This window comes from Tribolium castaneum, chromosome 2, assembly GCF_031307605.1.
Source record: "Tribolium castaneum strain GA2 chromosome 2, icTriCast1.1, whole genome shotgun sequence".
Taxonomy (NCBI): Eukaryota; Metazoa; Arthropoda; class Insecta; order Coleoptera; family Tenebrionidae; genus Tribolium; species Tribolium castaneum.
The window spans coordinates 23,656,739-23,679,180 of NC_087395.1; the positions used below are offsets into that span (position 1 = coordinate 23,656,739).

At 38.5% G+C, this 22,442-nt stretch overlaps 3 protein-coding genes across 6 annotated transcripts; 2 read left to right on the plus strand and 1 right to left on the minus strand.

Moving 5' to 3' along the window:
* The first annotated feature begins 170 nt into the window (after positions 1-170).
* Positions 171-17,650, plus strand: Akap200 (A kinase anchor protein 200). 3 transcript variants are annotated; one of them, XM_970911.4, is made up of 6 exons: positions 171-328; positions 5,193-5,354; positions 5,771-6,082; positions 15,597-16,472; positions 16,690-16,737; positions 16,787-17,650. In XM_970911.4, exons 2-6 carry the CDS (start codon positions 5,199-5,201, stop codon positions 16,814-16,816), a joined length of 1,422 nt encoding a protein of 473 aa, XP_976004.1. In that variant the 5' UTR covers positions 171-328; positions 5,193-5,198; the 3' UTR covers positions 16,817-17,650. The 3 variants fall into 3 exon arrangements, with proteins under 3 accessions (XP_976004.1, XP_064211157.1, XP_008198242.1); XM_064355087.1 differs by lacking the exon at positions 171-328 and adding an exon at positions 2,822-2,948; XM_008200020.3 differs by lacking the exon at positions 171-328 and adding an exon at positions 4,866-5,085.
* A 48-nt stretch (positions 17,651-17,698) lies between these two features.
* LOC661571 (syntenin-1) lies at positions 17,699-19,869 on the minus strand. Of its 2 annotated transcripts, none has more exons than XM_008200023.1 (4): positions 19,604-19,869; positions 19,297-19,511; positions 18,654-19,252; positions 17,699-18,052 (listed from the first exon to the last, which is right to left on the minus strand). In XM_008200023.1, the coding sequence occupies exons 2-4, from the start codon at positions 19,486-19,488 to the stop codon at positions 17,998-18,000; spliced, it is 846 nt and encodes a 281-aa protein (XP_008198245.1). In that variant the 5' UTR covers positions 19,489-19,511; positions 19,604-19,869; the 3' UTR covers positions 17,699-17,997. The 2 variants fall into 2 exon arrangements, with proteins under 2 accessions (XP_008198245.1, XP_972815.1); XM_967722.5 differs by having other exon boundaries at positions 19,297-19,523; positions 19,604-19,810.
* Positions 19,870-19,970: 101 nt separating this feature from the next.
* LOC661614 (serine/threonine-protein kinase VRK1) lies at positions 19,971-21,866 on the plus strand. Its single transcript, XM_967765.5, has 5 exons — positions 19,971-20,407; positions 20,458-20,651; positions 20,697-20,907; positions 20,951-21,124; positions 21,175-21,866. Exons 1-5 carry the CDS (start codon positions 20,131-20,133, stop codon positions 21,813-21,815), a joined length of 1,497 nt encoding a protein of 498 aa, XP_972858.1. The 5' UTR covers positions 19,971-20,130; the 3' UTR covers positions 21,816-21,866.
* Positions 21,867-22,442: the final 576 nt, after the last annotated feature.

A 22,442-nucleotide genomic window follows, 5' to 3' on the forward strand; every position in this document is an offset into this window, starting at 1 on the left:
GTTGGTTTTTGCGAACGTAAAGCCCGGCCGTAATTCGGTGTAACGTTATGGGAGTATAATTGGAGTCTCATCGTTTAAAACCCATAAACAAGTCCAACCACACCCTGACAGTTTTATTAGGGTGGTTTTTTAGCAGTTGGCAATTCTAAAGCGTCTTAAATCAAACCGACCAATCAGCGGGCGGCATTCGGTGCATAATGGTGGGGCGCCCGCCATTTTGATTCGAGATTATGCGCGTTTTAGTTAAAGAAAAGTTTGTAATAAGTAGTGTGGTAACGTTGTGTTGTAGAATTTGTGCTCGTTTTAAATAGGATTTTAGGAGGATAAGGTGAGTTTTGGGCCAAGTGGTCAATTAAATAGCATATTTTTGGGTCCGGGGGGCGATTTCCGCTAACAAATGCCGGCGAAAATGTCGTAGTTTTCGCGATTTGGGACGTTAGAGTCGAGGGATGCGCGCCGGTTGTCGCAGAATTCAAAAATTGGGGCCATGCTTGAGGCTGGGGGCTGTTGCTAGGCCGCGTTCTTTGTTAGTGCACGTCCCCCGTAATTAGGGGCGAATTCGTGACTTGGGGTCCGAGGGTGAGTCAGGGTGTCGGTGTGGCACCCACATGTCTGTGCCGAAAATCCCCAACGGAACGACCATTGTGGTGCACTTGCATTGTTCGGTTATCGCTTATTTCAAACGCAATTTGTTTATTATCTGTCTTCTTGCAATGTAATACGCGCCTGTAAAAAATTCAAATCCAAGGCCACATACTCGCGTATTGAAACACGATGAATTCCTTTCCTCCCGTTCGAACTAAATTTAGACTAGGGGATTTTACCCCCGAATTAAAAATAACCAGGTTTTTTACGCGTAAACCGGGTTTTTAAACGAGTCCAGATACCACCTGCTGCGAATTTTAAAATAACCGCAAGGATTTCCAGCGAATGCAGCTTTGTTTCAATTTAGGTGAGTTTTTGGTGGGTTCAACGGTATTTCCAACTAGTTTCGTGATGTATAGGCTCTTTGTAGTGCGGATAATGTTCTAAGCTGTGACAGTTTCAAGATTAATTTTGACTCCCAACCGGTTATTCTCCAGTAAAAGTTTACGGCTCTAAATCGTGACAATTAAATTAATAATTGTTATGCTTACATTGTAATATTGCGTGAAGGACGCTTTTTAAATTATTGACAGAAACGTGAAAAGCAGTCCCGATCTATTCTCGTTATTACAGTGGGGTCCGGTTATAACGAAATACATCAAAATCAGTTCGCTATAAGCGTAAATTTTCAAATAAAGTGTTTTTTAGCAGTAATTTTTACCCTACATATGAAATAAGACGAAATAAATAAGTATATATAGCAAAAAATTTTTATATGCAGAGTTTTGGTTGGCGAATAAATTTGGGACCAACAAGTCAGTCAAAATTTTGACTTTTAGCTGCCAACTTTCTCATTAAAATTAAGCTACTTTCGTTTTTTTGTTTAGTTGAGACACCCTGTATGAGAAACTTGGCGAGAATTCGGGTTATGCAGTGATAAGCGCTTCTGAAATGTGACTCAATGTGAATCACACTTTTGTTTACTAATAGCTATCTAATTGCGAGCCACTTATCAGTGGAGTAAAACGTAGAAAATTCGTCTATCTAAAAATAAAGTCCGGTTGTTTCCGGTGCGCGCACAAATCCGGAAAATCATTACTTGAAATTTAATTTTCAACAAAGAACGTTTTTCTCGTTACATAATGATATTCTCCGTTTCGCGGTTGACTTCTTTAGCATTTTCACACACTTGTGGTCATTTGTAATGTTTTTTTCCTGTCGTTTTTTGCAAGTGTACCGGAACTCATCACCTGTAGACCATTATTAATCCGAGTGAAATTGCTTTAATATGTTTTAGAGTTGGTCTTTTATTTGTGATCGTTCCGCTGAGTACCGAAGGGTTTATTATTGATTTGTTGCGTTATTAAGGAACATGCAAGCATAATTGCAGGTGCAAGGCTGTAATAGGAAATTGTCCTGTTTTTCAAATTCGAGTTGTGTTTGCGTCGCGTCTCTGGAATGCGTTTGTGATAAACTTGGGGCACATTTCTAACCTTTGCCTGTTTTGTATCTATTTCGAGTTGTTACAATGAGCTGGTTTAGCACCGATTTGTGCGAGTCCATTGATGGGTTTTATCACTCGAGTACAATGTCTCCATTGAAAGAATGCTTAAAATAAAGTAGCCTCCTGCTTACAAATTATTCGAAAAATGTAACCTCGGAATATTGATGACGAGACACTTCCTTTACTTATCCGAACGAATTGGCTGCTTATCATAACATTGGAACGATATGCAGTCAGTTTACCATTTCCGGGACAATGGGAAACGCCCACGACTTGTTAAAACCGTGGTCTAACACCGTTTGGTTCCATTGGATGGGCTGGAGATTCGTGTTGGACTATTGGCAAACGGTGGATTTGTTTTGTTGTAATTCAATTCCGACTGTTTTAATGTCATGCTCAAGTAAATGTCAGTCGAGAGCTATTATCGTGCTTGAATTGCAAATAAGTTTATCTCTTCTAAATGAAGAACATTTATTGATAATCGTGGAACAAAACCGGTCTAATAAAGGGTCATTTTCATATTTTTACTGATAAGGCTTTGAAAAACGCAACAGGTCAAGAGCACGGGTGGGAGCCGGCCATAAAGGCACACAAAACACATTGTTTGTTATCAATTGCATTCTTTCGTCGATAACAGCGCGCTGTGTGTATTTTTTTGGCACGATGCCTCAACTTATTGGCTTAAATTGGCCTCGAAGTTAATGGTCGTCGACTCCGCGATCTTTGTTAACTTTCATCTCAACAACACATATGTTGTGCATCTGATGGCGCTTTTAGCTACGTCACCCGTACATTGTTTTCCGTGAATTTCGGTGAAGAATTACAATGTTCTACTTGCTTTGGATTAGGAGAAAAAAAGGTAAAGTCAGCGTGCAGCTGGTTGAGGTCATTCGTGATCTCGGCGTACCTGAGAGTTTTTTGATTGGGTTTTTGAGGAGGGAAAAAATTGAGGCTCGGTTAGGCTCGTTATTCCGGTGTAATTGCCGTGATTCTTTTTTTATTTATGTAAGAAATTGATGGTTTGCCTGATGATGAAAAATGTGGTGATTCACGGTTTGTTTTGGCCTAGTTTAAAAAATGCCAGAGTGGTTTTATGGTAATGGTGGAAGCAGTGTTTTAAGGTCAAACTGAGGTTTTTAAAACGGAACGTAATGCAAAAGCAAGACAAAGAAAGTTGGACGCTGCTGCTGTGGCTATTATGATTTTGGCGAAATACAGTGGATCCTCTATTATCCTACCCAGTCTTGGGCAAAGCCAAGTCGGATAAATTACAATTCAGTCTTTATTTATTTGGTACGATGAAAGTTTTTTTATTGTATTAAACGTTCTAAATACCTCGAAATAGACCAAAATACTGCATTTTTTATTAATTGTGCAAGATTCTATCCTGGTTTAAAAAGTAGTCTGACCTTTCTCTGTGGAAATTTTCTTAAATCCTTAGAAAACAGAGCGTTTTTCAGATTTCAAAAATGATATAAATGTATTAAAACAGGCGAAATTAACGCCTTCCAAATTTAACTTTGCAATTTTCTATATTTCTTTGAGAGAACAACAATATTCCGAATTTTGTGACATTCTCAAAATGATTTATGGAAGATGATACATTTTATAAAAAAAAATTGGAGTTGTTTGAGAAAAATATTCAAATTCAATGAAATATTTTTTTTCTTTCTGTGTCAAAATATTCACACAAACTCGAAATCATCGGTGGCCTTAAACGCTTACGAATGGTAAAATTAGAATTAGAACAAAAAAATGCGAAGTCTATTAAACGACTAGAAACGGATAATCGAGGTTCTACTGTAGTAACGAATTTTCTTCTGAGTTGAAAATTTTTTTTTTTAAAGATTTTGACGTAAGTCTTTGGGTTAGCAGATAATGGGTTAAAATGTGTAGCAAAACCTAGCAATGTATGAATTTTTTGCTCAGTTGCAAGTTGGTGTTGGTATTTTTTTGGAAATTAAAAAAAAAATTCCCAGAATTACTGTTATTCCATTTACTACGCCTTACCTTATCAGGTCTGAATATTTAGATGTTGTGAATAAATCAATATTAGAATTTTGAATTCTGTTTAAATAGTATTTGTTGACGGTGCTGTGTCTATTTGGTTTTTATCACTTTTAAACATTTCCGTCTGTCCCTATGACATTTTCTCCCAACGGAAATGCATTCGAAGCACGTGAAATGGCGTTTCGTTTGTTCGACGTTAAAACCCACAACCGCATTGTTATCAAAATTCAATTGATTGTTTCATTGCATTTTTCGGAGCAATTCGGCCAAAGTCTGAAGAATGCAAGCGCCGAATACGTGACATCATTAGGGTCATTAGCGATTCCTTGCGTCGAAAAACCACCGGAAACATTTGTAACAATAGTTGGAGGGTGTCCAAATGTGACACGAGTTTTTTCCTCCCAACAGTTTTTGATTAATTTCGTGTATTTAAGTTTGTTGACACTGTATGTTTATTTGTGTTACATGCATCGTATCACATCTTTGACTTTTATATCCGGAGATGGGCGCGGTTTTCCAAAATAACCCAGAGATAAAATTCGGAGTGTCATCGAAACGAACTTTTCCAACTTATCATCACACATGTACCATAAATCTTGCCGTCATAAATAATTCAATAATCCGCGTACGTCGCGACTAAACGACAACCTTTATGCAAATTGGCATTCCTTCGGCCTAAAACGGACGAAAAATTATGCGCTGGTATTCGGTACCATGAAGTTTTCCGGACGATAAAATAATCTTGTCAGTGGGTTAGTGACGAGCAGTTGACTCAACTTGATAATTTTCACGGAATTGTAATTAGTCAGTTTGTTGAAAGATTTAATTTTTCGTTGGCCTTGATCGGTACTGGCGTACTGACACACCAGACGGACAAATTCAAGTGGTCCCATGTCAGTTCTGGTGACATACGAGTCCCGTCATTGATTTTACACGTTTTTACATCAATTTTTGCATAATTTTCGAGTGGTTTTCACCCCCGTAGTGTGAGTAAACCGTGTTGTTGTCCCCCGTATCTGAGAACAAATATTTTCGTAATCGGAAAAATGCGCCTTATCGGTGGGTAAATATGGTGCGTTTTTGTTTGTTTCAGATAAAAATGGGTGCTAGACAGTCCAAGAGGTCGGTGGACATTACGACAACCCCCAAAAAGGGCGAAGAGGTCGCCGTTGAGGGCGAGGGCAAGGTGGAAAAGATCGCCGAAATCGACAAAGTCACCACGAACGGTGCCATACACAGCGAAATTGAATACGCCGTAAGGAATTTTGCATTAAATTGGAGTGTTGTGGCAGGCCTGTCTCATGCAATTCATGTGGGAAATTAGACTTAATTGTCCAACGTTTAAAATCCTCCAGACGACGACTCTTGTTAATTATTATTATTAATATTGTGGCTGCGTCAATTGGACGAACCATTACAAGGGTTTTTCTTTTTCGAAATTAAACGCGTCCGATGAGGGGGATCCCATGAGGGTTGGGTTGGTGCACGTGGTCAAGGTCGCATATGACAGGCTCGATTTGTTCTTTTGCTGCGCTTGATAAGCAGCGACAATGAATCCAGTGGCGTCCATTTAATTATTTCGCTGCCACAACGCCCTAAATGCAATAAGGTTCTGGTCTGTCACGTTTCCGGTGCGGGAAATGAACCTCGATGTTTTTTTCTCTCTTCCAGGATAAAGACGAAAGTACCAAAGACGAGACCGAAACGGCCGAAATCAAAGAAAACGGCGTTTCGGAATCGGAAGATGCGAAAACACCAGAGGGCGATACAACGGCGGCCGGCGATCAGTTGAACGAATCGGAAAAATCGCCGACATCGGCTGACGACAGCAAAGTCGAAGAAACGCCCGAAAGTAAGAAGAGTAAAGAGAAATCGAAAAAGAAAAAATGGTCGTTTAGAAGCATATCATTTTCGAAGAAGGACAAATCGAAACCGAGCAAGGATTCGGACAAGAATGGCGATGTTAAAGAAGTTGCTGAAGAGGTAGGGTTTTTTATTATTTTCGGAAAGTTCGAGTGTTGTTTGGAATGGACGACGCGTTTCCGGTGTCCAGACGTGATTCTAATGCAATTTCCTGTCGCGCAACAACGGTAATGCTCATTTCCAAACGATAGGGAAAATGGAAAAAATCGATAAGTGGACGTGACGGTAATAATTATTTGCGTAATCAATTTCGTGTAAAGAGCGATTAAGTAAGAGGTGGCTACTAGGCCGGGAAATTATACGTGTGGAATTTTAATTCCGGCCCTTTTGTTGCAACACAACGGCCGCGATTTCCACTTGAACGAGAAATGAAACAGTGAGCGGCAAATTTTTGGGATAATTTTATTACAACTGAAAATAGGTATTTTTTTAGCAAAAATGTTCGAATGGATTAATTTTCTTTTTGAACCTACATTTTACATTTGTTAATAATTATTGTAAAGGGTTAATACACAAGTAAACTTTTTGTCCGACCATTTTTTTAAATCGCAAATTTTTTTACAGAAATATTTATTAATTTGTCGAAATGGTAATACGAATACCAAAATTTTAAATCTTGCATAACGAGATTTTCGGGAAAAAACTCATTCATGTAAATTTTAATGTCAATAGAGTATTTCTGATATTTACTAAATTCTGATATTTACTAAAAAAGAGTCACTTCCTCTTTTAATGATAAAATACTATTTTCTAAATGCGTAATTTTTTTGCAGCACAAGTGCAGGGAATGCTAGGTGTTTTTGTAACAAATAACTCAAAAAAATCAGAAATAAATTATATTTCTCAATTGGCACGCTTATTTTGTCGCAGAATCGAGCAGGAAATGGTGTTATTTTTTTCATTAAAAACCCAATTATTTGGAAACATTTGTCAGAAATTTACTTAATGGTTGCCAGTAGTATTATTCTTTTAAGTTTTTGAAAAAAACTATTAAACTGGAAGGTGAAACCACTAAATTACATAGAAAAAAATTAAGAATGTGTTAAAAAGAAGGTTTTATACAGGGTGTTGGTTTTTCGAGTTCCACTATGGAGATCTTAGTTATTATAAACATACGAAGTTGGTTCAAGAAGAGCATTTTTATGCTGAAAGAAAATTTGATGTGTAATTTTTAGTTTGTGAATTATTGGAAAAAAATACAAATTTCCGTTTTTATTTTTTCAAGCGAAAACCAAAAGAACTAGACGTTTTTAACTATTACGTTCTATAGGCACTTTTATACAAGGAATCTAAATCTGTCATCGTATTTTTCGAGGCATTCTTGATGTCAGTTACAACATTCAACTTATGTTTTTCTTATGGGCGCCATATTCGCTTTTTGTATTTTTGAAAAGTGTTTTTATTCCTGATTACAACCATGAATCATATGACACATTAGATTTCATTTTTACGCAGATTACGTAAGTATGCCAAATTTCGATTCATTCGCACAACATGACCCTTTTCGAATTTGGTTCGAAAAATATGAAACAGACAGACATACAACAAAGCAAGCTAAATAAAGGCATCTAAAAATGAAATTATTTTTTGATTTTTCTGGTGTTTTAGCACCTTGTTTAAGTAGTAACCCAATTATTTTGATAATAATACACCGAAAAGTCACAATTTGTGTAATTTTTGTCCATTTTGACAAGTATTATTGCCTCCGAGTCCATTAAATCATAGCCGCTCTATTTCTAAGTAAGAATAAAATTTTATAGCGTCACAGTTGACGTTTTAAATGAGAATAGCAATAAAATCAGTTATGTTAATTGGATCTAGCGTAATTTAGAGATTTCCTCTCTCGTCCGATAAACAGCTTTAGGAGCACTAAATTTTTTCGATAAATAATCGAATATTAAAATTAATCTAATTTGAATATAAAAAGCCGAAATGTGGAGTCATTTCCGGGACAGCGTTCCCCTCCGAAAATTGATAAATAAAGAGATTAAATCGTCATCAATTTCGGTATGCGCCCCGTATACCCGCATCCGAAAAATGTAAATGATTCTTTGGTTGGTTGCCTTTGAATGTGAGAACTGAAATCGTCGAAATAATCGATAATAATTGTAATGATGACGACGAGGTCCCGTTGGAGATGAATGGGAGAGCTGGAGCACCGGCCGGCCGCCGGTTTTGGGATCCCGTCGTCGTCATGGCGACCGCCATTCGCGTCTCCTATCGATCCGGGAATATCGTCCTCCCGATACACAAAATCCGGGAGAGGTGCGGGTGTACGTACAGCCGCCGTTGTCCCGACGAAAGAATGACAGATGGACGTGACATTTGCCCTCGATATCGGTTTCCAGGTGTCCAGGTGACGGATGGTAACTTTTTCCTCCCCTCTTGCTTCACGACGTGGACGACGAATGATAAATTATTCATAAAATTATTTGTCACCGAAGGGTGGGCAAAGATAGTATGGTTTCTTTCCGGATGAAAAAAGGAAAAACGAATTGAGTCGGGTCGTGGTGCTTGCTCGTGTTACTATCAATTTGCAAATTTCGGTGTGATACCTAAAACCTCATTTATCTCGAGCACCCTTTTACAGAACGTGTCAACTCGAATAAAACTGCTCTGAGCTCTGTTCTGGCAGCTTTTGCCGTCTCGTTGAAGTTGATAGGTTTTATCCGGGTAATCTGCTGTGTGTTTTGAGGGGACTGGGCGGGCAAGAGGGGCCAAAAATGAAATTCGAAACAAAACAAACATTTGTCTTTGACGATACAGTGGTTCTATGTCTGGGAAAAGTACAAATTTCCGCCCGGTTTTTTAATAAGCAAATTACCGATTTCTGTACAAGTTGTAGGGCGGTAGGTAATTTCTTTCGTTGTTATTTGCTATTATCGCAAAATTGAATGACACATTATGCGTTTTAATGTCACATAAAAAATTGGAAACAAACAAGTGAACATTAATCACGATGATAAATTTAAAAATAGAGAGGAAAATTTTTAATTGAATTGTACACCTCATTAGAAAATTAAATTTTGTTTACTCTGCGATGAGTTTTTTCGTTTTGTTGTCGCAAAATCCCTAAAGTGGAGAAAGCCGAAACAGTATTAAAAAAATTCAATACCGTTTCATCCGCAATCCGCATTTTGTTTGTCGTACAAACACCATTGTTGACACAGTTTGTATCGTCAAACAAGCATTCCGTGTGCTGGCTTTTTTCGTTTGAAAAACAATACAATCCGACTTGAAAAGACGCATCTTTTAACACTATCGTCCCGGTGCCCCAGTATTCTAATTACAGAGGGGGGCTTTTCGAGTCGTCTAATTTCGTCGTCTACACCCTAATGACTTTTAATAGGCACGAAACGTCGTCGGAATTTGTGTCATGTGTGTGTGGGTCTATTGTTGCCTCAGTTGCCCGTCATTTGAGAAAATAAAATATGGAATGACCCATGTCGGGACCTGGGGTTTATTTGAAATTTAAATTTGACGATTATGTGTGTGTGTCTGTCGGTGTAAGAGACGGAGGGTAAATCCGACGTGAAAAATTGGGGATTACGGACGGGAAATTTGAGCTTTTGTGGAAGTTTGGGAATTATGTAATTAAAAGACGTGGGAGGAATTCAGTTTCAGGGCGAGATTAGGACGAATTAAATGACAGGGAAAAATTTCGGTGTTTCTCAACGCGGAATTTTATGAATTATTTTGTAAGAAAGTTTCGGCGTAATCTGTTATCGAAACAGGGTTTTTCAATTTGAAATTCTATTCCCGGAATTTTTTTTTGGCGGTTTAATCTGATAAAGATAATTTTAAGCTTACAAAATTGGAATTGCTAAGAATGAAATACGAGTCGGAATAAAATTACACTTTTATTTATCAAGGACAATTGAGTAACGATTTTTCCAATTGAATTTATTTTTTTTTTCTACACTGATTTATTATTTTCTAAAGTAAGAACATTATTTTCCTTTCAGTTGTTTTGATGAGAAAATATGAATTAATTGAACAGTTACTATAATATTTTAGGAAAAAAAATATATCGAACAAATACAATATACAGGGTGACCCAGATATGTGTGCATGCTCCATAAATTTTCTGTGCAAGCTTTCGATTTGATTTTTTTATGAACAATAGGTGTTACAATAAGGCACATTTTGAAAATATTTCAATTTGTATACCGAGTGTTCCAAAATAAAATACTCAACTAAGTTCTGTTTTTTCATTTAAAAACTCAAATTTTTGTTATATTTTTGGAATCACGACTAAATTGTTGATATAATACATGCAGGTTTTATTGAGTTATCTCAGTTATCTGTCATAGTTTTTGATTTATGTCAATTTATGTGTGAAAATGGCGTTCCATAGAAAAATTTATAACTTTAGAACCATTCAAGATAACCTAACCAACTTTTTCTAGTCGATTCATTACGCATTAGTGCATCTTTTGCAATGAAAATGAACTTGGATTCGGTATTTCATCGCCTACTACGATTTTCAGAAAATGACAATTTACAAATGGCAATAACTCGATTTTCAAATGCAATTCTCTATATTTTATTTCATCACTACGTAAAAGTATTGTTTGTTTTTTAAAGAAAAAAATTAATTAAATAAAAATCAGACAAGGAAACGTAAACTTATGTTTATGGGTAATTGTTGAAATTATTTTGTAGCCAAGTTATTTTATTGCTTCGCCGTAATCGCTTATCAAAGAAAGGATTTTCTAATTTTAGAATATTTTATACTATAAAATTTATCTTTGCTTTAATGTTTCCTGATAATATTGTGAAAATATTGTCTCTTAAAATAAACACGATTGTACGTTTTAGCCCACTTTTGACCAAAATATCGATCAAATACAAATATTTAAAATGGGTAAATACGTAGGAAAATTTAAGTTTGGACAAATAAAATGAGTAATTGCGTTCATTTGTTAGTAAAAAATATTTAACAGCCTGCAAGAATCCAAGTAAATGACATCTCAATGCCAAATTAACGAATTTTTCTGCCACAGTGGCGCCAGTTAAAATCTGATAATTATAATTATTTGTTTGTTCCGTTAGCATTTCAACAAATACGTCTACGTCGCTATTATTGAACCACCAGTCAATAGAGCAAAAATTTGACTTTCTTTTACACAACAAGGTGTGTTTTATGTCTTTGGCACAATCGTGTCCTTGTCGTACAGCAACGAAATTCCATTTCCACACACTTTGATAAGCGTTGAAATGTTTGAAAAGTTCCGGAAGTGCCGGAAACTGTCACTATCTCTTAACACATGTAAAGAAGAGCGAAAAAAAAAGGAGGAACATTGTCAGTGAATCACTACTTCGCACTCGATGAAAAATCGAATCTTGCACCGTTGCTGACGCATAAACCTCTCTTCTCTCTGTGTTAATAAAAACAAAGAGAATCTCCCCGTCGCCGTCGTCGAATTGCATTTCCTTCAGTCGCATGACTCATTCGAGCGTTCACATGCAAAGGGGGCACTCCCACATTGCTCGATGTATAAAATATACTATACATATTTTTGTCGTTAAAACGGCCGTTTTAAAACTCGTCGCGCCATTTATTAAGTAATTCGTTTTCCGTCGATAGAAACCTGTAATTTCGTCGAAATGTCAATTGTGAGATGGCAGCACTGAACGTATTTCGGTCGTATCAAGTGGGCGTGACCGTGGAAAATCGTAAAACTGACCTGAGACAATACGATAGTGATTTGGTACGTCTTTTGTTACGATTTGCCACGTGGAATGCGATTGTAGGCTGATTTTAGAATTTTTATCACAGAACTTGTAGGCATACGAACCAGGCGTGTGCTTTTATGGCGATCAGGGATGAATAAAATTAGTATAGATTTTTAAGCATTTTATAATGATTATGAAAATTGTCAGTCAAGGTTGCGATAAAATTAGAATCTTGTTAGGTCGTGTCAAGCTAATTGGTTTAAATTTAGCAACTTTTTTACGGTGTTTATATCTGGGTACAAATTTTAACAGTAAACAAAAATGTACGCTTATTATGCTAATGAGTGTCGAGGTTTTCGGCGTGTTTTTATTTTCAAAACAATGTGAATCAGTTTATCTAAATATAAATAAACTCGCGTTTTTATTTTTTGACGCTAGATTTATTGTGGAATTTGGACTTCCGTCTCTACAAAAGAATGAATGAAATTATTTCTGTCCACCCAATTTTTGTGCCTAGTATACTACTTGAACACAACACTAATTATCTAATAGAATTTATGTTTTGTATGTTATCTTCGTATTCGCTGTACAAATACGTCTAACCCCACCTTTAATAATTACAAACCTCTTCCTCAACCGTCTTATTTGCAATTTAATTTATTACAAATTATTTGTCAAATGTATGGTGTGTTGCTTTAACTTTTCGTAACAAAAAAGTAATACAGGATGAGTCAATACTAGGTTATTTTTATTTTATGCGATGAAGCTACAGATTTTTAAATTTTGTAAAAAATTGTAAAAATTTGGCCGAGCTTCACTTTTGTCTTTTATTGTAAATTCATACAATAACACCTCTCAACAACGGACACTGGTGGACAATCTCTAATTGTCCGTTGTGGAGAGGTGGGCAATTTTAAATAAATAATTTTACGCACATTTTGTTTTTAAAGTTTTTATTCTTAGCTAGGTATTATTATAATTAAAAATCTCTTCAAAAAAATTAAATTTACTTAAAATAGAAACAAACAGATTTTTTACATGACACGTAATTTCAGCTATATTTTAAAAGTTTCGAAATAGTTAGATAACATGAGTTTACTGTGGCTCTAAGACAAGTTTTCTCTTTATCACGTTTTTAAAAAAAAATTCACACACTCATCGATATTTAATTCTGGTTTTTGGGTATGGAATTTTTCATTGAATTCTACCAGAGATAATTTTATATGATATCATGGAATAATTGGGGAATTTTTCTGTCCGTGTCCGCTATACAGAGAGTCCGTTGTAGAGAGGTTTCTTTACATTATGTTCTAATGCGTTACGTTCCTACAAAAATTATGGGAGGTTTTACTGTATTTTTAATTTGTTTGTGTTGCTTTACAGAAAACGAATTCAAATTGAAATTTAATGGAGAATTAAATTATTCGAATCAAGATGCTTAGTCCAGAACGCATTAAAATGTGGTTAAAAACAATAGTCATTGAAGTTTCATGAAGATCCGTCCCAAATTAATGTACTAATTCTTTAAGGCCCAGTTTATTGTAACATTTAACGAACAGATAAATTTAAACCGTAGTTAAAATATAGCAGCACCAATCCGAAGCGATAAAATATTAATCGTGCGAAATTATGGGAATTTTTATTTTCTTTTATTACAATTTTAATTCAAATTTGACATATTGACTGATTAATCAGTTAATATTGTAGGAGTCGGGTTGGGTTTCCTGCAAAATGTAGGAATAAAATAAAAAATGTGACAGCTTTTAATCGAATTTGGTTCAAAAATCAAATTTTTATAGTTGAAAAAATACACAAATGATTGAATTAGTGAGGCCAGTTTTTAAAATTTCCATCTGTTTTGCCCAAATTCAGCCATGTCAGTCTATTTTTGCTCGATAATCCCACATTACGTCGACTTAATGGCCGTTACGAATCTCCCCCATACGTATCAGTGCGAAAACAAACACTTTATTCTCGTCGAATATAATTCGCAACATCTGTCATGCCGTAGACAAAAGCTTGTAAAATCGCCCCCATACGTAAACACATCGCAGAAATATTTCTCTTTGGAAAAAAGTTTGGCATATTTTCATAAATCGTGTTTTTCGCACCTGTTTAATGCGTTTTACATCCCCCACCTAATCCATCAAAAAGCCTCAAATAACTTGTGTCCTTGTAAATAAAATTAAGTTTCTTGAAGGCGCGTAATGTCACCCTGGTCTACGCATTAGTTTCTCACCGATTTATTTTTGTACATACGAAGATGGAAGAGTAATTCAATACCGAAACGAGGAATTTCTCCGATGGGAAAAAACATTTTCCAATGTTGGCGTATTTCTCATGGCCGTTTTATTCAAATCAGTGGCGGAAGTGGTGTCTAAAAGCCGTGCATTTGCGATGCAGACTGACTTAAGTAACTCCTGCGTAAGTAAGAGAGGTGTGTGGGCACATGGGGTGTACAGAGAGACGCGACCAAGCCTAAGAACGGGCTATAAATACCGCCTCGCCGGCAAATTCTCCTTCAGTCAAATTCGAAAGGTCTTTGCGACACATTTGAGTGGCTTATTTTTTGATTTAATTGCTAAACTCGTCTGTGGTGTAACATGGAGCCAAAGGTAACAGCAATAGCTAGACAATGGTTCGGTGATGTGGGACCTTTGGTTTTTTGCGCGGCCTGTACGATGATGATGGCCGTTTTGGTCAAAATTATCGTCAATGCGTTCCAACGAGAGGACTCTGGCAGGGTATTCATCAATGTTGTATTTATATTTCTTGTTAAAAAAATACTAACGTGCGAAAAATCTGAGATGAAACGGACCACTCTCTGTAACCACTAATAATAAATTAAATCGATATCCGGCAATTATTTTAACAATCGCTGGGCGGACGAATAAATTGCATGTTTTTTCGGGCGATTCGAGTGCTAGTTATTTATTGATTAAATTAATATTTGGATGACGTCCAAATGAGAGGACCCCACCCGACTCAAAATAGAAACGTTTGTACCGATGATGAAAGATGATACTGTTTCATGCCAAATCAACAAATTTGCGGCCGTTCCAAGGTCGTTCTTTTGCGTCTGATAAGGGGGCGGTTTAATTCGATTAATGGAGTGAATAATGGTGACAAAAAGAACGGAAGGATATTTTCAGACATCCTCAATTGTGTTATCTAATTGGATTGTTCGATTAGTTTTTCCTCCTTGTTTTCTCTGTTATGAATCATTTGTGGTTTTATTTACTTTTCCAGACTTGTAATTGATACTCCAGATGCTTGTTATACAAGACTTTGGATATCGGATGGCATAAAAGTGTAACAGCGGTGTAGAACGCAACCGGAGGAGAGGAATTTCTGTCATTAGGGGTCTCATATCCACCCGACTGTTTTGTAAACACGAGGGAAAACTTTTTGGCTTTGTTTCTAATTTATATTTTGTTCTTCACCAGGAGTTTTATTTAAGGCATGCCAAAAATAAAGTACAGTCACTATCAAAAATGACACCCTAAAATCGTAGCTACAAATATTTTTGATACGACGTTTCATTAAAATTAAATTTCTTTTAAATGATATGACATGATAAGTGTTACTATGACCCCTAAATTTAGCACTTGAAAAAATACAATGGACCTGTTTGAGAATTTTTTTGAAAAATGACTAATAAAGATATGAATTTTGTGCGTTACTTTTTGTTCAATCTGTACTTTTGTTCAGATTAGTTATCATTACTCTTTTGTCACATCACTATTTACTTAGATAGCATTGTATTTGGTAATAAAATAAAAACTCGAAAAAAATTGTCCGTCCTAAAAATAAATAACAAATAATGAACTAACTTCAAGTTGATTGTCCCAACTTGGAATAGGCAAAATTTCACTTTGATTACTGTTTCTTTCAGAACGCCGCCGCCGAGGAGACCCCCACCTCCCCACCGTCTGAAGGCCCCAAGCCCGAAGAGGCGAAAACCCCTGAAACAGCCGCGGCCCCAGCCGAAGCAGCCGCCCCCGTCACTCCTGTAACTGAAACGCCCGCCCCCAAATCAGCCCCCGAACCTGAACCCGTAGCCGCCCCCGAAGAGGTCAAACCGCCGGTCGAAGAACCACCCAAACCGGTGGAAGAACCACCAAAGCCAGTCGAAGAACCACCGAAACCGGTTGAAGAACCACCCAAACCGGCGGCGGTTGAGGAAGAGCCCCCAAAACCAGAGGAAGTGTCTCCAGTGGTGCCCCCAGCGCAGCCGGAAGCCCCCGAACCCGCCCCTTCTTCTCCCGTCAAACAGCAGGAGGAGGAGGAAACGAAAGAGGTGCGTAGTACCGAAGAGGTCCCCCCGCCTTTGCCCTCCTCGAACCCCCCCAGTCCGGTGACGGTGTTTGCCGAGTCGACTAAAGCCGATCCGGAACCGGAGGAAGAGAAGGTCGCTTCTCCCGTCGTGGAGGAGTGTCCTCTTTCGCCTCCGGTTCCCGTCGAGGAGGCAGCCGCTCCGGTCGTCGAACCCGCCGATTCCCTTCCGGATATCTCGACGGAGTCGCTCCCTTCGCTCCCGGAACCCGTGTCCGATAGTCTCCCGGAACCAATGTCTCTCCCGCCCGTTGAATCGTTACCGGAACCGATCGCGACCACGGAAGAGACTCTTCCTCCAGCACCTCCATCCCCCCAACAACAACCACAACAGCAAAACGAAATTATTCTCACCAATGGAAACACGAATGGGCTGCCGTCACCAATCAGCACCGACGATAAGCTGCCGCCCCCGGTAGAAGGACCAATCAAACAGGTGAATAAAGTGGAGGTTGATAGAAACAGAAAACAGTTTGGATTGCATTAACATTGTCTTGTTTTGTTTTGCGATTAGATTAGTGGCTCCCCTAGGGCTGTCTTTTGTTTGATTGTGCTAACAGAGTTTGTCTCTTACTAACAGTCGTTCCTTGCTAACCAGTTTATTAGAGATTTTCAGGCGGCAGAAAATTTTGTCATTGACTGGTGTATTTCAGGTTCCGGTCGAGCCGGTGTCAGAGAGCACAACAGCCGAAAAGCCAATCGTGAGTAGGGTTTGATTTTTTGGTTGTTATTTCGAGCTTTTCTTGGCAGGAATCCATCCCCGGGACAGTTGAGGAATAAGTTTTTCTTTGAAATAAATGTTTTTATACATGTATATGAACTATTATTACAAGTTAAAATTAAAAAAGTTAACGGATCATTCCTGGCAGTGACCGTGGTTCGACCAAAAGAAGAAAAACAAAACTGCCATTTAAATTAGAGTTCTTTAGAAATATGGATGTCCACAGCGCAAAAATGGGAATAGTTGAAAAATTTAATACTCGTATATTAACTATTTTATATTAATGTTTAGTGGAGTTTTGGACAGTTTTTATATGTCGTTAAGGCGACCTTTTTATCGTATACAATTGTAAAATACAAGAATTTAGCGTAGTTTAGTGTTTAGATGGCCTGCATTGTTTATTAAAATTCTCTGTACACCTTCACGATTGTTTGAATATAGTTTTTTATTCGCCGTATTTATATTTTCTCAAACATGCTTTCGTAGCTTTAGTGACATATCTACCAAAAAGTCTGTATTGGCACGCTTGAAAAGCGCCGTTCGATTTTTTGACCGAAATTGTATAAATTCATTGATGTGTAGCGGTAGGAATGGGCTGTCTTAGTATACGGTGTGCTTCATATGTTTCAGCGGCGGCTGCGCCCACATTTCGACTTGAAATTGTACATTTTACAACGAAATTGTTCGGTGTTTCCAAATTTTAATGAACTAGCTTATAGGTTTTGAACGGAATTTAGTTTTGATTTTTCGCCAACTCGAAACTATATTCTTCACAGCTCTTTGATATTTCGTCATTATTACTCATCGACTTATCAAAATGGCTGTGTGTAGGTAATACAGACTTCATGTAAGTGTGAATGTGTTTATAATATAAATATATAAATAGGATGTTTCCTACACGTTTCTTTCACTCCCTCCCTGCGCAGCAATAAAACACGAGATTGCGCTAAATATTTCATTTATTTGTCGATATAAAACTAACATTTTTACACTTCTGGCACAGACGCAATCACAAATCCGACATTCTTTGGTAATGTAATGTATGAGTGATTATACGGAGATAGGCATGCAACAGCTTAGTCATTACCGGTTAATTAATAAACAATATAAAAACATTCTAGTGCTCAACACGCGGTGCAACTCATTTAAACGTGTAATTATTGCACTTATTGTAACAATAAAATCAAAATAACGTATGATATAATGAGATAAAATATGCTTAAGAGTAGCTAAACATCTTCTAGAGGTTGGGGACTGAGTGGTCCATCAAATCCTTCAGCAGAGAACCGGCCATCCTGCAAATAATTGCCTTTAGACCAGAAACCGGGAAGAGTAATACAGTGAAACGCAGTTATAACGAACCCGGCTTAGACCAAATGCTCGGTTATGCATACAACGAACATTTTAAAGCCCGCTTTAGGAACGCTCGCTTATAACGTCCAATATTTAAATAAAAAAGCGGTTTGCGGTTATACGTACGCGCGTGCAGCTTTTTATTTTATTAATTACGGCGAAAGTGGAGCTGTGTTGATTCTAACTTATGTAAAATGATCCGGGGAATTGATTGGCATCGAGAAAATTGCCATATTCCCAACAGTTTTTTAGTTATGAATTTTTTAAAATTTTACCTGTTTTTGCTTTTATTTGCAATTTTCTCGAAAACTATTAGTCGGAGAACAATGATCTTTTTTGAAAAAGATAGATAATTTAAAGAGCTTTCCAACGATAATACACTTCACAGGGTTATCTCTCATAGTTCCGGAGTTATTGCTCGATAAATGTTCCGGATACCCGGAATCGACCAAAATCGCGACAAAAATCGAACATACGGATTTTTTTTGAACTTTTAACTACTCGAGAGGGTTGTAAGGCCATAAAAAAGTCCATACAACTTACTTCTTGACCATGTGGTCGTAAATAAAGCTCGGCACGACCGTGATCGTAACCACCTCCCCGGCCTCCTCGATCAACTTGCTGATCTGCTTGTCTTTCAACCCGACCACATTTTGCCCCTCAACTTCCAGCAGCTGGTGATCGGTCAAAACCCCATTTCGCGCCGCCGACGAATCCTTAATAATCGTGGTAATTTTCCCGTTCTTGAACTGAAAACCGACAGTTCCCGCACTGTCTTTATGCAAAGTTAGGGTGCGTTCAAAGGGCCTGTCCCTCACAACGACGTTAATCCCATTAACTGGGCTTTTCTTGAACATCTCATGGACCTTATCCATTGTAAAGCCGGCCACTGTGGCCCCGTTTATTTGCAAGATCTGGTCCCCAAACCGGAGCCCCGCGAGCGCCGCCGGCGAGTTATCAACAACCAGACAGACGAAAACCCCGTTGTTGATCGCTTTGACCCGCAGCCCCACTTTGCCGTCCTTGTCTTTGCAGAGGGTGAGCTGGCGCACGCCGTTGGTGACTTGCGCGCGGTGCAGCCCCAAAGACTGGCCCGACAGGGGGGCGATCATGCTGGTGGCCCCCACGGCGATCGGCGCCGACTGCAAAACACGGTCAGGGGGGTGGGGCTAAGGGGGGCACTCACCGATTGGGGCACCGCCACTTGCAGGTACTCTGGCATGTTCTCCTTGATCACGGCTTCGGTCAGCTCGAGCCCCATGAAGTCTCCCAGCGCCGGGTAAGCGCTGACCTGGGGGGCTGTCGCGGGGCTCTGGCCACTCAAAGCCCGCGACAGTTGGTCGATTTTCATGTCTTCGAGACTAGGGTACAGCGACATTTTCGCACAATTAATCACGAGTTCTAGAATTGAAACTTGATATCTGTTATCAGTGAATGACACAATTGACAATTGGGGGGTTATTTATAGTGACAGGGGCACTGACAATACATACCTGTACTGGTTTCTGGTAAAGTTAAGTTCAATTAACTGTTTTTCACACACTTGAGTGGTTTATTTATCATTGATGATTCATCACAGCTCAAAAAACTGTTCTAACACGAGTCAATTGTTGATTGTCAGTTTGACATTTCCGGAATGGTGTTTTGTTCAATTGGGCGACATCTGGCGGTCGCGACGATTTATAGTGATAAGACAATAATGATCAAATGCAACAAACGCATTCAAAGTCGAATTTATTCCCAATTATTGCGTTCTAATTGAATATTTTATTGACACTTAGGCAGCCAACAACGCCCGGCCTTTAGGGAATTTAGCCGTGGCGCTATTAAGTTGGTGCCTTCGTCCGCCATACCACCGTTTTTTTTTCGCGCGTTTTTCGTTATCTCTTCATAATTCGTTATCTCGGATTTAAAACCGCGTTTTTGTTGTTTAGTTTCGCTCTAAAGGAAGTGCAAAAAGTGTTGCGTGTGTGCGTGGCTCGTGTCGCTTCGTTTTTTGGCGTTTGATTCTAACCTCAAAATGTCGAAACCGGTGAAAAAACCTCGCAAAAAAGCAACAACCGGCTATAAAATGCCGGAGCCGCTGCCTGCAGGGGAAGTCCTGGTTGATGTGGGGAAGAACCAGTGGAGGTTGGGGCCGTCCATCGGCAAAGGGGGCTTTGGGGAGATTTACGCAGCTCAGGAGGCCTCCTCCAAGTCCCCCAAATACCCCTACGTTGTGAAGGTGGAGCCTCACGGCAACGGCCCCCTTTTCGTCGAGATGCACTTCTACATGAAAAACGCCAAACAGGCCGACAGTAAGTGTTTTCCCCCTTTTTTATATTTTTTGTGTTATTTGGGGTTGTAGTTGAGGCTTTTATGAAAAAGCACAAATTGAAAACGTTCGGAATGCCGGCGTATTTGGGGTCAGGGTCGCACGAAATGGGGGCTTCCAAATACCGGTTTATTGTCATGGAGAAATTCGGGGCTGATATTGACCAACTGAGGCGGGACAAGGGGGCCCTTTCGAGCACGTCCGTTTTTCAAATGGGGTGGCAAATTGTACGTTTTCACTTTTCGTAACAGGGTGGTAACAGTTATTCGTAGACCTACGTTCTGGAATATATTCATGACTTTGGGTACATCCATGGGGACATAAAAGGGGGCAATGTCCTTCTGGGGGTCAATAAAAGCCAGGTCTACCTCGTGGATTTTGGTCTCGCGACCAAGTTTAGCACAGAGCGGGAGTTTAAACCGAACCCCAAAAAAGCCCACGATGGCACCATTGAGTACACCAGCCGGGACGCCCATCATGGGGGTAACTATTTTTTCGCGTAGCTCCAATCTTATTTTCTTGCTAGTGCCCACCAGACGTGGCGATTTCGAAATTCTGGGCTTTAATTTAATTCATTGGTTGGGGGGCACCCTCCCCTGGGACTCGCACTTAAGCGACCCCAAAACCGTCCAACAGTTGAAGGAAGACAATTTAAAAGACGTCCCAAAGTTTATTAAAACGTGCCTGGGCAAGAAATCCGGTTAGTGTGTAATTGTGTTGTTTGGTTTGTTTTGTTTTATGTTTTTTTAGAAACTTTAATCAAATATTTCCAATACGTTAATAGTTTAAAGTTTGATGAGGTGCCTGATTATAAGAAAATTCGGTCGTTGTTTGAGGACGAAATTCGCAAGAATGGCAAAACTGTGGACAGTCCTTTTGACTTCCTTGGGACAGTGAAAAAAAGAAGAAGTTTATGTGGGGATAGATTGGATGATGGAGATGATGAAAATGTCACACCTGTGAAGAAACTGGCGAAAAAAAAGGAGAAGAAACAGAAGGAAGTGATAGAAAATAAGACTGAAGAGGTGATGACACCCGCCATGAAAGAAATCTTAGCCAAGAAGGAGAAAAATGCGCTCAAAAAAAAGAAAACCAAAACTAGTGATGATAAAAATGGTGAGGTTGACAACGCCGGAATGATGGAAATAAGAAAGAAAAAAGACAAAGCTAGTGAAGAGACAAATGGTCATCTTGGGGCACGAAAGAAGAAAACGAAAGCCAGTAGTGATGATAGCGATGGCGAAGTATACAATGCCGAAATGCTCGAAATAAAACAGAAGATTAACAAAGGAAGAAGTGAAGAAGTGAGAGAGAACGGAAGACCTAGGCGCCATCTCCCGGCTTGTAATTACGACGAGCGAACTCCCAGACAACCGAGGAAGAAGACTTAGTACCTTTACTGTTTTTTACGAATTAATAAAAATAAAGATTTTAAAAGTAAACTTTGGTCCATTATTTGTAACCATAATCATTTTTTTAATATCGTATACAATTTTATTTAACCTCATGGAAATTGCAATGTGACATGACCAATCAGAGTGCGGTAGCACGACCACGTGACGACTGGTGACCAACGGGAAGCACTTATTTGAGCATTTGACAGCAGTCTAACATTTTGAAAAAACACTTATTTTTTGTTATCAAATAGCGAATACTCATTGTTATTCACTTACGAAATGATTTTCAAGTCGTGCAAAAAACTTATGAATAAAACGTCTGTTCTTCAGAGAATGCAAAAAATCGTCCACGTCCTTGCAAACATCAAACAAAGTGGTTATTAGATATTGAAGAATTGGCTTCATAATTACCCTCCTCAAGCTATAATTATTACCGTTGCACTTTCCTTTGACTCGAAATTAAAAAGTTTTAATAGCACATAGCCTGTTTTCAAGAATGATTGTTCAAGACGACTATGGACACACTGTGGATTAAAATTCAATAAGCTGCTTTGTCGAATTGAATAGCTTTTTGCTTATTTTTTGCATTTCCGTGATTTCTGTTGTGTATTTTTCGTTTTT

What these genes read in the sequence shown, in the direction of transcription:
- Akap200 (XM_970911.4), top strand. Translation starts at nt 5,199, where the DNA reads ATGGGTGCTAGACAGTCCAAGAGGTCGGTGGACATTACGACAACCCCC. An exon ending in ACAGCGAAATTGAATACGCC is followed by an intron (nt 5,355 to 5,770) that starts GTAAGGAATTTT and finishes TCTCTCTTCCAG; the next exon opens with GATAAAGACGAAAGTACCAA. An exon ending in TTAAAGAAGTTGCTGAAGAG is followed by an intron (nt 6,083 to 15,596) that starts GTAGGGTTTTTT and finishes TGTTTCTTTCAG; the next exon opens with AACGCCGCCGCCGAGGAGAC.
- LOC661571 (XM_008200023.1), bottom strand. Translation starts at nt 19,488, where the DNA reads ATGTCGCTGTACCCTAGTCTCGAAGACATGAAAATCGACCAACTGTCG. An exon ending in AAGTGGCGGTGCCCCAATCG is followed by an intron (nt 19,253 to 19,296) that starts GTGAGTGCCCCC and finishes CGTGTTTTGCAG; the next exon opens with TCGGCGCCGATCGCCGTGGG. An exon ending in TACGACCACATGGTCAAGAA is followed by an intron (nt 18,053 to 18,653) that starts GTAAGTTGTATG and finishes AATTATTTGCAG; the next exon opens with GATGGCCGGTTCTCTGCTGA.
- LOC661614 (XM_967765.5), top strand. Translation starts at nt 20,131, where the DNA reads ATGTCGAAACCGGTGAAAAAACCTCGCAAAAAAGCAACAACCGGCTAT. An exon ending in CCGGGACGCCCATCATGGGG is followed by an intron (nt 20,908 to 20,950) that starts GTAACTATTTTT and finishes TTTTCTTGCTAG; the next exon opens with TGCCCACCAGACGTGGCGAT. An exon ending in GTGCCTGGGCAAGAAATCCG is followed by an intron (nt 21,125 to 21,174) that starts GTTAGTGTGTAA and finishes ATGTTTTTTTAG; the next exon opens with AAACTTTAATCAAATATTTC.